Raw genomic sequence first — 15,677 nt, 5'->3', positions numbered from 1 at the left:
ATAGAATACCCCATTGAAATTTATTAAATATTTTGGATGTTTTTCTACCTTTTCATATATATTGTATTCTGTGTGGTAACTGAAATCAAAATGCATATTATTTTTTATTACAAATATTTGCCCTGTAAAAATGAAACAAAATAAATAGTATTTTTCAGTTCACCTCATACAGTACTGTAGGGTAATCTCTTTGACGTGAAAGAGCAATTTACAAATGTAGATTTCTTTTTTTGTAACATAACTGCACTCAAAAGCAAAACAATGTAAAACTTCAGAGCCTACAAGTCCACTCAGTCCTACTTCTTGTTCAGCCAATAGCTCAGACAAACAAATTTGTTTACATTTACAGGGATAATGCTGCCCTCTTCTTATTTACAGTGTCACCAGAAAGTGAGAACAGACATTTGCATGGCACTTGTGTTGCCGGCATTGCAAGGTATTTACGTGCCAGATATGCTAAACATTCGTACGCCCCTTCATGCTTCGCCCACCATTCCAGAGGACATGCTTCTATATGGATGACACTTGTTTAAAAAATAATGCGTTAATTAAATTTGTGACTGAACTCCTTGGGGGAGAATTATATGTCCCCTTCTCTGCTTTACCAGCATTCTGCCATATATTTCATGTTACAGCATTCTCGGATGATGACCCAGCGCATGCTGTTAATTTTAAGAACACTTTCACTGCAGATTTCACAAAATGCAAAGAAGGTACCAATGTGAGATTTCTAAAGATAGCTACAGCACTCGACCCTAGGTTTAAGAATCTGAAGTGCCTCCCAAAATCTGAGAGGGACAAGGTATGGAGCATGCTTTCAGAAGTCTTAAAAGAACAACACTCCAATGCGGAAACTACAGAACCCAAACCACCAAAAAAGAAAATCAACCTTCTGCTGCTGGCATCTGACTCAGATAATGAAAATGAACATGCGTTGGTCTGCACTGCTTTGCACTGTTATTGAGCAGAACTCGTCATCAGCATGGACGCATGTCCCCTGGAATGGTGGTTGAAGCATGAAGGGACATATGAATCTTTAGTGCATCTGGCACATAAATATCTTGCAACACCGGCTACAACAGTGCCATGAGAACACCTGTTCTCACTTTCAGGTGACATTGTAAACAAGAAGCGGGCAGCATTATCTCCTGCAAATGTAAACAAACTTGGTTGTCTGAGCAAGTGGCTGAAAAAGAAGTAGGACTGAGTGGACTTGTCGACTCTAACATTTTACATTGTTTTATTTTTGAATGCAGGTTTTTTGTTCATATTTCTACATTTGTAAGTTCAACTTTCATGATAAAGAGATTGCACTACAGTACTTGTGTTAGGTGAATTGAAAAATACGTCTTGTTTTTTTACAGTGCAAATACTTGTAATCAAAAATAAATATAAAGTGAGCACTGTACACTTTGCATTCTATGTTGTGATTGAAATCAATATATTTGAAAATCGTAGAAAATATTTAAATAAATGGTATCCTATTGTTGTTTAACAGTGTGATTAATCATGTGATTAATTGCAATTAATTTTTTTTAATCACTTGACCTAATTTTAATTCAACCAATATAAGGTCCTTCATCGAGGAACAAAGAATGCAGGCCACACTAACAAGATAAGGGACGGTATCCTGGAAAACAGGGACTGAGAGAGACTGAAGAGGTCCTTACAGATAACCAACTGAACAGGAGCTCACTGTGCAATGATGTGGCTAAGAGGATGAATTTAATCCTTGGATTTATAAACAGGGGAATATCAAGTAAGGCCAGAGAGGTGCACATTACCTCTCTAAACGGCACTGGTGAGACCATTACAGGAATACTGTGCCCAGTTCTGGTGTCCACACTTCAAAAAGGATGTTGAAAACTTGGAGCAGACTCAGATAAAAGCTACAAGAACGATTTGAGGTCTGGAAAACCTGCCATATAGCGAGAGACTAACAGAGATCAAGGTATTCAGCTCAGCCAAGAGAACGTTAAAAAGTGTCTACACACACCCACGAGAGGAGAAGACTGCAGATGGATGAGGCCTCTTCAGTCTAGCAGAGAGTCAGAACAAGATCCAATGGCTAGATCCATTCAGACTGGAAATAAGGGGAAAGGTTTTAGCAGTGAGGGTAATTACCCACTGGTACAACTTACCAGGGATGTGGCAGGTTCTCTCTCACCTGAAGTCTTTAACTCAAGACTGGATGTCTCTCTCCAGATGACCTGCTCTAGCTCAGTCACAAGTTACTGGGCTGGATACAGCAAGCAGAAATCACCTGCCGAGGTTCTCTGGCCTGTGCTATGCTGGAGGTCAGACTAAATGAGCACAACGGTTCCTTCTTGCCTTAAAAGCTATGATGTATGCCTATCTACATTACATTCTGTCTAATTTCAGCTCCTTACTTGAAGCCACTGAGCCGTGCTGTTGCTCACTTTAAAATGCTGCCAAGTTCTTCCCCAGAAGTGGCTGCACTTTAACTGATCGCTGGGTCCTTAGTTTTTTATTATTATTTGTACTACAGCAGTGCCTAGAGGCTGCAGCCAAGCTCAAGGCCCCATTGTGCCAGGATGTCCCCGCCCTGAAGAGCATGCAATATAAAGACACAAGACAGGCAAAGACTGGGAGGGGAAAATGAGGCATAGAGAGGGGAAGTGACTTGCCCAAGGTCACACAGCAATCAGTGGCAGAGCCAGGAATGAAATACAGGTCTTCTGACTCCCAGTCCAGTGCCCTATTCACTACAGTCTAGAGCACACTGCTCTCCAAGCACAGTGTGCTGCTGTCCATAGGATGAAAAGCCCTGCGCTCCGAGGAGATGGCAATGATTTACTGTGTTCAGTGATGGTCACTTCACTATCAGAAAAATGACAAACAGTTGAAGGGTGTGACCCTGAGATATGGTGAAGAATTGCCCATGGTGCTGCAGGGGGAGTTAGGAGTCGCTGAACAAATCTGAGCAAAGGAAAACGTAGACAAGACAGGCAAGATATGGGGGGAGAAACTGCTGAATGTCAGGAAACCTTTGTTGTTGATGAGATCTAGTCCAGTGTGGAACAGTTTGCCAAGGGCAGAGGTGGGAACTCCATTGCTTGGGATAGTTCCTGCTGGACTGGACAAAGCCCCAGGGAGGAGATGGTGAAGAACAGTCGTGTTCTGGCTAAGGGTGTGACCAGCCGGCCCAAAGAGCTTCTCTAGGCTTAGAACACAGTGGTACTCTGGTGTGAATAAATGTGTTAGTCTCACCTGCACGAGTCCAGGGTTCTCTGCGTTGTAAAGGGACCGAACCTCCACATGCTCCGGGACCAGTTTGTACCCGTATTCTGGCATCTCATCCCAGTGCTGCAGGACGTACAAAGCCTTCTGCTCATCATATGCTGACCAAGTCTCGTCATCCATTTCTCTCTTGTCTTTTACAAAGGCCTCTAGAACACAAGGCAGCCAGTCAGAAGGGTCTAAAGACATGCGGCCAGCCAGATTAACAATGATGACTAGAGCTGTAAGGGAGAAGGCGGGAGCATCCTAGCACACCAAACGTCTACACAGAACAACGGAATGGGGGGAAGAAGAAGGGGACAGCTGTGTAGAGGAGAAGTGGTTAAAAGGCCCAGAGAGCTGCTTTTGAAGAAAGCAGAGTGAGGTGGAGAAATCTTTTGAGTAAAGATTCAACTAAAGAGAAACAAGGGAAAATGACAGTGAGCGCCTGCTACCCCACCCCCCAGAACAGGAGAAGTGGGGGAACCAAACCTCCCAGAGCAGGGTCCCTGCCCTCTGGGGGAGTTCAACTCCCCAGATCTCTGCTGACCAGCAGAACGCTCTCATGGGAGGCTGCATTTCACACGCATGTGTGGTGTTGGGATAAGTGGGTTGTGGTATTTTCCGTATGCTGCATGTTCAGCTCAGCCTATGCAGCTAAATCCAGCGTCCCTCCAGGTGTAAGTGAGACTGAGGCATGCGTGAGGCACAGGCGGTTCAGCCTGAATGAGATGAAGGATAATGGAAAATAAAAGCACAAAGAAAACGCAGTAAGGAGATCTGTCAGCATGTTGACGATGGACAGCTGGTCACAAACAGCTGCATACAGGGACTGTCCCTTGTAGCTTCAATGAAAAATAAGCAAAGCTCTCTCAGGGGGAGTGTTAAAAGAAACAATAAAACTAAACCTAGCACACACGGCCTGCGTGAAGGGCTGACGCTCAGCAGGGCAGCTGGTCCATGGGGCTCAAGTAGGGTGACCAGACAGCAAGTGCGAAAAATCGGGAAGGGGGTGGGGGGCAATAGGAGCCTATATAAGAAAAAGACCCCAAAATCGGGACTGCCCCTATAAAATCAGGACATCTGGTCACCCTAGGCTCAAGCACCAGCTAGGAATTAGTGTTTGGACTGCACAGTCTGGGCCACGTTGCCACTTGGTATAACTCCATTCTCTGTCTCATCCGAGGCCACATTGTGAACCCCACTCACATTAGTGAGCAGTTACTCATAGTTAGGGGGTAAACTCACATAAGTGACTGCTCACCAAAGTGAGTACGGGGTTCACAATCAGCCCTTCAACTGTGAACGCCTTGGTTCAGGGGCCACATTGTCTTGCGTGGCCTGTGCAGCTCTGAACATGCTGCTGGAGCTCCTCGGAACGTGCTAACAGTGGCTGAGTGGTTGGTCCAGTCAGTTAGGAAAGGGGGGCTCAGAGTGCACCCCAAGACATGAGCCTCGCACAGCTGAAGGCCTGACAGAAGGCAAGAGCTGGTCACCCTTGAAAACACCTGGAGTTAACTCTCCCCCCAGACACACACGGTACCTTCAGGGAAAGCCTCAGGAGGGACCTTGAAGATCTTGTTGTTCACTTTGACCTCCTCCCGCCTGTACTCTGCCGAGGGGAGAGAGCTCTTCTTGCACAAACTCTCCAAGATCTGGGTGGGCTTGAAAGCATCTCGCCACATGTTATAGCCATCTCTGTGGGGAGGGGAGAGGAGGTTCAAACGTACACAATTCTCCCTGGTGTAGCCACGATAGATAATAGTTCTACTGGGATGTGAGAACTGCCTCCTCTGGCAGACTCTCCACTAGGCGGGTGGGGCTGCCAGAGTACTGCGAAAGCACTCCCTATAGGCTCCCTAGGGAAGGTTATGAAGCAAGCTGTTGGCTTATCAAGAGACTAAGAACCTCTCCCTCTTGGATAATGAGGCAGTAACAGGCCCATGAAGAGAAATCTCCCACCTCACTTCACCCATTAGCCAAATAAAAGCAATAGAAGAAATGACAGCAGTGATCTTTGCTGGGAAATTCTGGATGTAAAGTTGCTGGAGGGTGTCCATATACATGGGGCTCTATCCAAAGTGATAAAGTCCTGTCCTCTTTTGTAGAAATGGCAAGCTCACATGCAACCTGTTCTGTTCGAACTTCCAAACTTCCCTGCATTGAAATCTTATCTTATTCTTCTGTGGCTCTTTTTATAAGGGTCTAAACAACTTAGCAAGACAAAATCTGCCCCAGTACAACTGAGTGGGGGCTTTCGAGGGGTGGGGGGCAAAGATTAGTTTAGGAACCTTAATATAAATGTAACGGAATTTTTTGTTTGGGAATTACCCCAGTTTCAAAAATGTTTAAGGAATGATCATGATGATGAATGATGTCAATGGATCATTACTATATTCATGAATAACTAGTATGAATGTATTTGTAGTTCATGTTATAATAATTCTTGGCTGCCACATGCAAAATGTACCAATTTTCAAGAGATCTCTTCAGAGACTTGGGTTGGCCAATGTTGCAGCACCTGAGATTTCAAGTTTGAGCCTCTCCTGCAGACTCGCTGGTAAATGTGCAGGTCTCTGCACACACACACCAGTACATGCATTAGTTTCCTGGAGCACATCCAGATTTCTGCATTGCTGATTTGCATTTGCTCTGTCACTTAATTAGTCTATTTGCATTAAAAGTTGTAATTTTTTTTTAAATGTAGAGCCCTTTTGTTCAATGGCAGCCCGTTGTAGTGCAGGCACCACCCCCGCAGCTCCCATTGGCCGCCACTCCCGGACAATGGGAGCTGCAAAGCCAGTGCTTTGGGCAGAGGCAGCCTGCAGAGCTGCCGGGCCATGCCTCCGCCTAGCAGCTGAGCGAGGGGGATGTGTGTCGCCACTTCCGGGGAGCCCCCCAGGTGTAGTAAGATGAGGCCCTGACACATAAACCCTTGTATCAGAGGCCGGTATGAGGCCTAAGGCCTGAGCTAAAGTAATGGTCAAGACTTTGCTAACATAAAGCAAAGTTAAGCTGTGAGCCAGAGGCAGACCCTGCTCACAGATGCTGGCAAAGAAAGGGCTGACGTTGCAAAAACACACATATCTAAAAGGTACTGGACACTAGAGATATAAACATATGCCAGGATGATACCAGAACACTCCGATACTTGCACATTCCACACAGATAACAAGGGACAGGCGGACCCATCCTAAAGACAGGGGCAAAAGGGTAATATGGTGGATAGAGCTGTTTTGTTCGAACCAACATGTACAAGGTGAGAGGCGGCACCTTACAGCGTAGAGGGGTTGCACCTCGATATGTCAGGAGTGATGTGTAACTTGTTTGTACCTGTGTATAAGAATGCATCCCTGGGGCGGTGTCTCTGTCCAGCCTAGGGGGCAATGGAGTGTCCCACCACTGACTGAGCTGTGTCCATTGTCAGGGAGCACATATGTACTAGCAGAACTGTAGACATCTGATCCAGGGAGCTAGAGACTGTGTTTTGTTTGGCAATAAACCTGGCCGGGTGCCTTCGTACCTTATTGGAGTCTGTGGTCATTGGGGGTTCTCTTGGGGTCTGCTGTGTCAGCGATCTGTGCAGAGCCAGGGCAGCGCACAGAGGGAGCACACACACGCAGTCGACTGTTATCAACATTGGACAGAGCAGAGCACCACACCGGTGGCGTCTGACAACACCAGGTAAGAGCCGCCCAGAGTCCGCCTCACCTCGTCCTGTGCCCCAACCCCCTGCCCCCTCCCACACCCAAACTCTGCTGCGGTGGGGAGGGTGCCCCAGCAGTGGCCGGTGTGCCTGGCACAGAACATTCAGCAGCCCACCCAGCTATAAATGATGTAGCCCTGACAAAGTCCTGGACCAAGGGAGAAATCAGGATGGAAAGGCAGAAGAGGTCCATTACCACCTGTTATGCCGTTGGCGTGGCATGAGCTGGTGTCTGCATCTCCCTCATTGGCACCAGACTCAACGGATGCCCCAGAGCCGGAACCGGAGCCGACAGTACAGGGACTCTCCCTTCACTACACAGTTGTGGGGAGCAGTTGGAAGGACCTGCTCTATCCCATGTGCCGGGAGGAACACGGTGCTGGTCCATACTCCTCCTGGAGGAGGAAGAGTCTCCCTGAGGCCTGGAGTGGTCTCGACTGGTCTTATGAGACCATTTCCTCGGTGCACTCGACGGAGAGTATCTTCTCCATCTCCTGAGAGAGGCACCAGCTCCAGAGCGTGAAGTGGCAACACGCTCTGAACCTGAGGGCGACCTCTGAGCCAAAGCAGGCCGCATGGCCTCTTCAAGCAGATGCTGCTTCACATGAAGATCCCTCGCTCCCTGAGTCCATTAGGTGAATGATTTACAAACTGAATACCACGTCTTGACGTGCGCTTCGCCTAAGCAGAGCAAGCACCTCATGTAGGGGTCGTTGTTACAGATCGCTCCCCTGCACAATGGACACTGTTTAAATCCTGGTGAAAACTTAACTAACCCTAACTATATTAACTCTAGGGGACTGTGAACTAACTATATACAGCTATCTACAACTTAAAGGTCACAAAAAGGGATAGGAATTGTGAGGTTAAGAACCACAGAGCTCGACTCCAGCCACAGGCGTTAAGAAGGAACTGAGCGGGATCAAAGTGGCACCGCCTCATATAGCCAGAGGAGGGACTATGATCACAAGTCATGAGCGCCACCTCCCACACGTACTGCTAGGAAAATTCTCTGGCTTCGGTGCGCTGATCGCGCATACACCTAAGTGGAATACATGGCTGCATCTACTTGACGAAGAACCAAGGCTGCCTTTCCAGAGAGTCCTTCCTCCCCAGGACCACACTCACCACTGCTTCTCTCACTCTCTCCTGGCTTTCTGCCTCTCACACAGCCATACACACAGCTACAACCAATCAATGCCCCAGGCCCTGCATTTGCAGCCAATCCCAAGGGAAACCCCACAGCTCACATAACTTAACTTCTGCTCAGGCCTTGCCATGCTGCCAGTGCTTGAGCAGTGGCTTATACTGTTTCCGCTGTCACTACACAAGGGGGCATTTAATTGCTCCCTCCATTTACATTGAACAAAAGGTGCCTAGCACACCCATAAGCTTTAACTTCAGCCATGTCTACACATACAAGCTTACAGCAGCAAGCTGTACGATACAGCTGTGCCGCTGTAAGATCGCTCATGTAGCCACGTTATGCCGACGGGAGAGAGCTCTCCTGTCGACGTAATAAAACCAGCGCAATGAGCGGCAGTAGCTCTGTTGGCCGGAGAGTGTCTCTCACTGACACAGCACTGTGCACAGGAGTGCTTATGCCGGCGAAACTTATGTCGCCTGCAGGGGTGGGGGAGTTTTTTCCACACGTTTGAGCAACAAAAGTTTTGCCAACATAAGTGCTAGTGTAGACATGACCCAAGTCTGTGACTGATGGCAGCCATCAGCACCATCCAGCATAACATCAGCAGGGCTCCATGCTACGTAACTAGAGTGCTTGAGTTCATCCAGAAGTGATGGGCTGGACGCAGGAAACCCTGGATGAAACTCTCTGGCCAGTGTAGTACGGGAGATCAGGCTAAATGGTCATAAGGGTTCCTCCTAGCCTCAACATGGATGATTTTATGAAAGAAAGACATATATGCCAGCCCCGTGTTCTGGAACGTACGTGTCATACTGGGAGGCCACTCCGCAGTTAGCTCGGTGTTTGCTGTAGAATCGGTTCTCCAAGTCAATCTTCGTCTCCCCAATCAAGTCATCAGACCCAACCAAATCATGGTCAAATATTGAAATAGTGAGTTCGGATTCCATCGGAAAGGATATGCTCAGTTCCAGAACTCTGAATACAAAGCAAAGAGACACTCAGTCAGCAGAGAGGATGGAAATCAAGCACGTTTCCCTCCCTGCCCCGGCTCTGATGGCAGAACCGCATGTCTGTGGGCGCAGTGCTGGTGAAGCTCCGGTCTTCCTGCCCCACAGAACTCGCCAGCTCCTGAGCAAGCTGCCTGGTGCTCCCCAGGAAGGAAATATCTAGAAGGGGCAGCACCTTCTCCTGTCTAATTCCCTGCTCCAAACACATTGCCACACACAGGGCTGGACACTCCTGGTTCTGTAACCTCAGCAGGAGCCGGGCAGCCCTGATCAGCAGGTCCTTTTACTTCAAAGAGCTCATTGTACATCATTCCAGTGACTCTGCTCTGTGTTTCAATGACAATGGGATATAATAGGCTGCCGGGTTACAATGGCCTCCCGTTACTTTCCCCCGCTTTGGACAAGCTAAGATCTCCACCCAGGGTACAATTCAGTGAGCCATCTGCACCACATTCACCCTGACTGTGTGTGCAAACCTGGGGGCACATCCAGGAGCACATTTGTGCGTGTGGAACTCTGCCCTCCATTTCTAAATGTTTGCCCCAAGGATTCCCTTGGAGATCAAACCCTAGAAACCACGGCCAAGCTCCGAATCCCATGATCCTGAGTCCGCAGCAGCAACACAGCGAGTGTCCCCACTGGAGTCACAAACACACAAAGGAGCTGGGGCCTGCTGCTGCACAGATATTCCTGCACTGTCACGATGTGTAATGCTCCCCTGGTTTTGGCTGCCAGGGGCCTGGGGTCTCCTTTCTGCTCACCATTTCTTGCTGTTCGAGAAGAGGCCTGGGGCTCTCCTTTCTTCCCCTTGGAAAAAGGGGTTTCCCTGCTCTCTGTTCCCTCCTGAGTGTAGGTTCTAGAGGTACTATGCTGCTTTGCCCGTATCTCAGGTATGGAATTTAGGGGTGCTTCTGTATCAACACCCCAGATGTTCTGCCTATATGAGTGGAAGGCCAGTCAGACACATGCACCTACAGAAGCCCTGGGCAGAGCCCATCAGAGCTGCTGCTGTGTGAGACACAGTCCCTGGCCTCTCGAGATAGCGCTACACAACGTGCCAATGTAACAGAGTCTCCAGTGGACAGAGAAAGAAGCCCCGAAGTCACACTGAGCTCAGAGTGTTGGCTCTGTGCAGCGACCCAGCCATCAGCCTTTCCAAGATGCACCAGGGAAGAGGCTGTTCCCGTTAAACATGACCCAAGATAAAGCTTGCTCCTTACTCGCCAAACACAGGATTGAGCTGCTTAGGGATGTAGCGGTCCTTTGTGTCCTTCTGCTCTTGCCCAAGCGTTACCACCACATAGGGATCTGCCTTGCCGTTGGAGTCTGCAGGAGCCAGGTTCGTTGCCTAAAATACACAAGACAGGAGGCGCTGGGGCTGACATCCACAGCCACAGCCGTGACGTCCAGGTCAAGTGAGAGTACGTGCAGGGCACAGGGCTGCTGAGGAGTTTCTGAGGTGGAGCACTGAGACCTCCGATCCTGTCCGTCACAGGCAGCAGATGAATCTCTCGAGGACACGCTAGTCATGTATCAGTATGGAAGCCCTTAGCCAGGGAGCGAGAGCAGAATTGCCAGTTCATCTCCCAGGTACTGCCTCTAGGCAGAGCATGGGGAATGCCCCATCGGCAGTTCCAGTGCCCTTTGGAGGTTCGGGAGTGGGCAGATTGTCTCCCTAGGGAGGAGGGTGGAAACCCCAGCACTTCAGACACTTGACTCTAAACTGGACAAAGCTCTAGAAAAGATCCTGTGGGGACCAATGCTGCTATGGGCCAAACGGCTGGCTGGAAATGAAGCGACTAGTTGGGACCCAATAGCAAGGCCTTCTCCAGTCTCAGTTTTGCTGGTTCCATGAATACAGGCTGTGGGATGGCCAGGGATTCTCTAGCTGCTGATCTGGACAAGGTCTCCAGGACTCAGTGCAGTCACTTACCTTAACAATATAAACTCGGACAAGCACCTTGATGGGTCTGTTTCTGGGAACACCCTGTGAGATCTTGTGCTCTGTACCTGCCTCCTCAGCAGGATAAACAAAGAATGAACCCTGCAGTGGAGACATTGAACAGGAACAGCAACATTGTGGGGATCAATACCCTTCTACAGAAAATATTTCAAGCAAATTGTAATGCCCAGGATTTGATCCATAGCACCGTCTCAATTGTGTCAAATTGAAACTGGCAGATTACATGCGTGTCTGTGCCCTGTACCAGGCCAGATAGCCCCTGGCTTCTCGAGATAGCGTTACACAACGTGCTGTGTTCCCAGAGAGACAGCCAGGGCCTCTCTCACACACTCAGGTCAGCAGACTTGATCTTCTTTCCTAAGAGACAGGCTACTCTGCAGGGAACTTACCCCCATCCCATGACAACCTGGGGCTGGCCTGCAGAGAAGGGCAGGGAGCCAGGCTATTCACAGTTACCTCCTAATCACTCCTCTGAAGTCAGTCTCGGGAGCGGACGCTTCAGGAGACCATGGATGGGCGGAAAAGGACTTTGCTGAAGGAAGGACTTCCAAAGTAATAGTACAAATGATAACTAATCATGTGTCATGGTGGCATGCAGAGGTGCCAGCCAAGACCTGTACAGAGTCCTTACCCCAGACAGCTTCCCATCTAAAGACTAGTGACATCAGAGGGAGGAGGGTAACAGAACATATGTCCACACAGGCCAGCGCTGAGGATTACCTGCTAATTCATAGCCCGGGGTGTCAACACAACACAGCAGACCCATGCCCTCCCCTCCAACTACTTTGATGCACATTATTTAAGCCATCTTTAGGGCGGCACCATCCAGGCATGATCCAGGTTAAATTTCACCAGAGGCAGACAATAAACACTCAGCAGTAACAGAGCACTAAATACAGCTAAATACTGCCTCAAACAGACCTTAAACTAAAGCTGGCAGGCCCCAAATGTCAGGGAGAGGCGGTTTTGTGAGCTCAGAGACACTGGAGAGGTGGGCAGAGCCACTGTGGTCGGTGGTTAAGCCTCATGCATCTCCTAGTAGCGCAGTGGTACACAAACTTCTCCTGTCACGCCCCCTCCCCCATCAGTAACGGAATCTGTCTGCACCCCCCCTTCCCCCCATTACTGCACAGTTGGCTCAGCAGAGGAGCTTGGGCTGAAGGCGAATGACAGCAGAGCTGGCCTGGGTGGATTGGAGCTGGGGCTGGGGACGGAGTGGAGCTGGAGCTGGGTGGATTGGCGCTGGGGCTGGGGCCAGAATGGAGCTGGGGATGGAGCTGGGGCTGGGGACGGAGACGGAGTGGAGCTGGAGCTGGGAGCAGAGCAGAACTATATGGCGCTCCCTCCTCACCCCCTGTGGGGGCTGGCCCTGGTCCCGCTGCATGCCCCTCCGAATGTTCCTCCTTGCCCCACTAGGGGGGCATGCCCCACAGTTTGGGAACCACTGCCCTAGGGGCTACTGCTTGTTTCGGTTCCATGGTGCCCAAGGAATGGCATGAAACTTCTGCAGTGCAGATCTGCCATGAGAATTTCATGCAGGAGACTTTATGCTACAAGGCATTCCTCCTGACTACACGCTATAAGGAAGGAATTTAGTGTCCCAGTTCTTTTCTTAGTGAAGGATAAAAGGATAAAAATGTTCCAAAATGTTCTTACATTGCGAATTGCTTTCTCCTCTTTCATGCATTGCTGTCACGCATAACATGAATGGCACTCAAATGACACAGTACCTTATACTTCCCCACAAAGTTCTCATCCTCATTTCCGTCCTCATCCTCATCCACCTTCCCCCGATGAAGTGGAAAGATATACAGCCAGTCTTCAAAATTATCAAACTCGTTTTCCAGCTCTGAGTTGTAGATCTGAAATAAACTGCAAGTTATTTAGGCTCTTTCCTTCCAGCTCAGTCTCCCCAAAGGGAAGGAAAGAGTTAATGTGATCTAAGGATGATTTCCCCCATTGACCACATGGCCCATTCCCGCCCTGGTTCTATGACATTTTGGACCGTGTCCAAGGGAGATGAGGGCACTCAGCACCGAGCCGGACCAGGCGCTTTGTTCCGGTGGAATCCCCATCAAAGGTAAAGGGAGTTGTGCATGCGAACAGATGGCAGGGCTGAGGGTCAGCATTCTGATTCGCTTTTCCCCTTTAGGATCTGTGCTGTCACAACTGGGGGGACGTAAGGAAGAAGGAGCAGGAGGGAATAAGCTGAGACAGAGCAGATCAGTCACCCTCGGAGACTTACCTGCAGCGTAGCTATGAGTTTCCTTTTGGGCCGCACTGGCTCAGCCTCCACCATCACTCCATTTTCCGCTTCCACATCAATAGAGTCCGCATTTAAGTTCCCTCCATCTACAAAGGGCATTAACAAGATCACTAAATGTCCTGACTTCTCCAAACAAGGTATTTTTCTCTCTGATTTGTATGTCACCCCATGACATAATCTCAGCAATAGCTTTTGCTTTCAGACAGTCGCTTGAAAACACGATAAAATATCATTGTGCAACGTGACAATCAATGTCTTGTAAGAACTGTCCTTGAAAAGCATTTCCACTATTTACCTTCATGGAAGAACATGGGGCATTTGCACAGCACAGAGGCCAGCAACAAAGGAGACAGAAAGTCACTGAGGACTTGGTACAGAAAGCAGAGCGAATGGCTATTTGCCTACTGTCCAAATGGTGTGTCTGGCATAAGACTAGGAGAGATGACAGTGGCTGGGCAGGGGAGGGTTTATGCCAGGGCTTGGATATAGTAAAACAAACAAAAAGATTCTGAAGCAGTTGGAGATCTGTTGACGAAAAGCACTGTTTTATCAGACTGAGGGGCACAATCTGTGTGAGCCAGGGAAACTGCCCAGCATCAATCTCTCTAGCCCCCAGTGCTATCAGCTTGGGGGCTGTACTCTGCTTCCAACTGAACAGCTGTCTGAAATATAGCACCAGCGTGTGCAGGGGCCTCTGACGTCAGGTCAGGATTTGGAAAAGCCAGCAAAGCCTGTGTTTGCCTGGCTGGTCTGAGAACTCACCTGCCTCATTCGGGTCGTCGTTGTCCCCATCCTCCTCGTCACTATGGCACTGAAACACACACACGTTACCGCATTGCTCAGCCAGCGAATGCTCCTAGCCCATTTCATGCCAGAGTGGCCCCTCCCCTGATAACATTATTACCCGGGATTACTAGATTGATTAACGCTACTGGGGGGGGGGGCACAGCACGGTAGTTACGTGCTGCTGGGTTCAGCTCACGAGCCAAAGCTGCCCAGTGAACAACGAGACAGGCTGTAGAAAAAGAACCTCGGAGACACTTCTGATTCTCTCGGGGCCGACTGGAGGATGGCTAGGAAGGAGCAGTAAGATCCCCATTACTGCAGTGTGACTGTCCAGGACAAGTGAAGCCATGTGTAACACCCCACACACACACACGACTTTGGAGCCCAAATCCAATTTTCAGGAGTGACATAGGCACTTAGGGCCAAATTCAGAAGGTACCTAGGTGCCGCTTCGCTCAGCACTGCAGCACCAACCCCTGGGCACCCTGCCACCCAGCCGAACTCTCAGCCCTGAGCTAGGTGTCCACAGGGTGAGTAGGGGATTCTCAGCATACTGAGCTGGGAGCTGCCTTCGCAAACCAGCAATGAAATGCTGAGACCAGGGCCAGAGCTGAGGGGCTGGATCCACACAAGTACGGCGATATTTAATTCCCACTGATCTTGTGGCTGTCATGCCAATAAGGGACAAAGGAACTGAAGTGACAGACCATTACCTGGTTGCTCATTTCCTTTAAGGACTCATAGTATTTAGACCACCAATCCAGTTCTTCCAACTCTGGCTTTTCCTCCTCAAACTCATCCTCTTTTTTTATGAGTTTATTGATAGGAATTTTCTTCAGAGGAGCCTAAGAACACATAGCAAAGGGCTGAGAACCAGGAAAGGGCCAAGCACGGGTTTCTGTGAGTCATATGTAGTGGACTGTATTGGTGCCTGATATTAGAGAGGCTTTGTCCCGCACCACCCCAGGGGCTCAGCTTTCCCAAAGACCACAATAACACATGGCTACCTGTGGCTCAGGTTTTGTGCATTTCTACCAAAGCCGCACTATTCCCACCAGAAAGACAATCCAAGGTATTAGCGATGCCAGAGCTCCTGGCTCTCTCAGCAAGTGCAGGATAACAGCACACAGCGAACAGGCAGGAGCTATGCGGAAGAGAGTCCATTAAAGTAGGTACACCAGTTTGACACGAGAGCCCTCCAGGTGCTGTGCAGGGTGACCATGGATGAAGGCTATCTCCATCTGGGGGACAGAGAATTAGACCTTTCTAGGACGGGCCCTTTATGGATGTACCATTCATTCCCCAGTGCACTCTTTCAGATTAAATATTCAATCAACAAAACCTTTCCGTCAGACACCAGCTAAGGCTGCTAAGTGAAAGTAATGCTCTTCCCGATCACGTCATTTACAAACACAAACCCCAAGTCACAAGGAGATAGCTGGCTAAAGAGCACCTTGGACAAGGCTCTCTGGCCTGCTCTGTCCTTCGTGGTGTGGGGATGGCATTCAGCCCTAACTCCCTTGCTGGGGATACGTCTAGCCTCAGGGAGTCCCCAGCAGCCT

The 15,677-nt window shown here is 49.2% G+C and overlaps 1 protein-coding gene across 1 annotated transcript in view; it reads right to left on the bottom strand.

Moving 5' to 3' along the window:
• The window catches only part of LOC141997877 (fer-1-like protein 4), a 104,222-nt gene that overhangs the window by 15,932 nt on the left and 72,613 nt on the right, over nucleotides 1-15,677 (bottom strand). The window contains exons 31-39 of the mRNA XM_074970404.1: nucleotides 14,829-14,960; nucleotides 14,092-14,140; nucleotides 13,309-13,415; nucleotides 12,794-12,925; nucleotides 11,034-11,144; nucleotides 10,321-10,448; nucleotides 8,898-9,068; nucleotides 4,784-4,938; nucleotides 3,232-3,410 (exon numbers count right to left, since the gene is read on the bottom strand). Coding sequence (XP_074826505.1) covers nucleotides 3,232-3,410; nucleotides 4,784-4,938; nucleotides 8,898-9,068; nucleotides 10,321-10,448; nucleotides 11,034-11,144; nucleotides 12,794-12,925; nucleotides 13,309-13,415; nucleotides 14,092-14,140; nucleotides 14,829-14,960 — 1,164 coding nt within the window. The remainder of the gene's footprint in view (nucleotides 1-3,231; nucleotides 3,411-4,783; nucleotides 4,939-8,897; nucleotides 9,069-10,320; nucleotides 10,449-11,033; nucleotides 11,145-12,793; nucleotides 12,926-13,308; nucleotides 13,416-14,091; nucleotides 14,141-14,828; nucleotides 14,961-15,677) is intronic.

The sequence above is a fragment of the Natator depressus genome, chromosome 13 (assembly GCF_965152275.1).
Source record: "Natator depressus isolate rNatDep1 chromosome 13, rNatDep2.hap1, whole genome shotgun sequence".
Taxonomy (NCBI): Eukaryota; Metazoa; Chordata; order Testudines; family Cheloniidae; genus Natator; species Natator depressus.
This window is presented reverse-complemented; position numbering and strand designations above follow the sequence as displayed.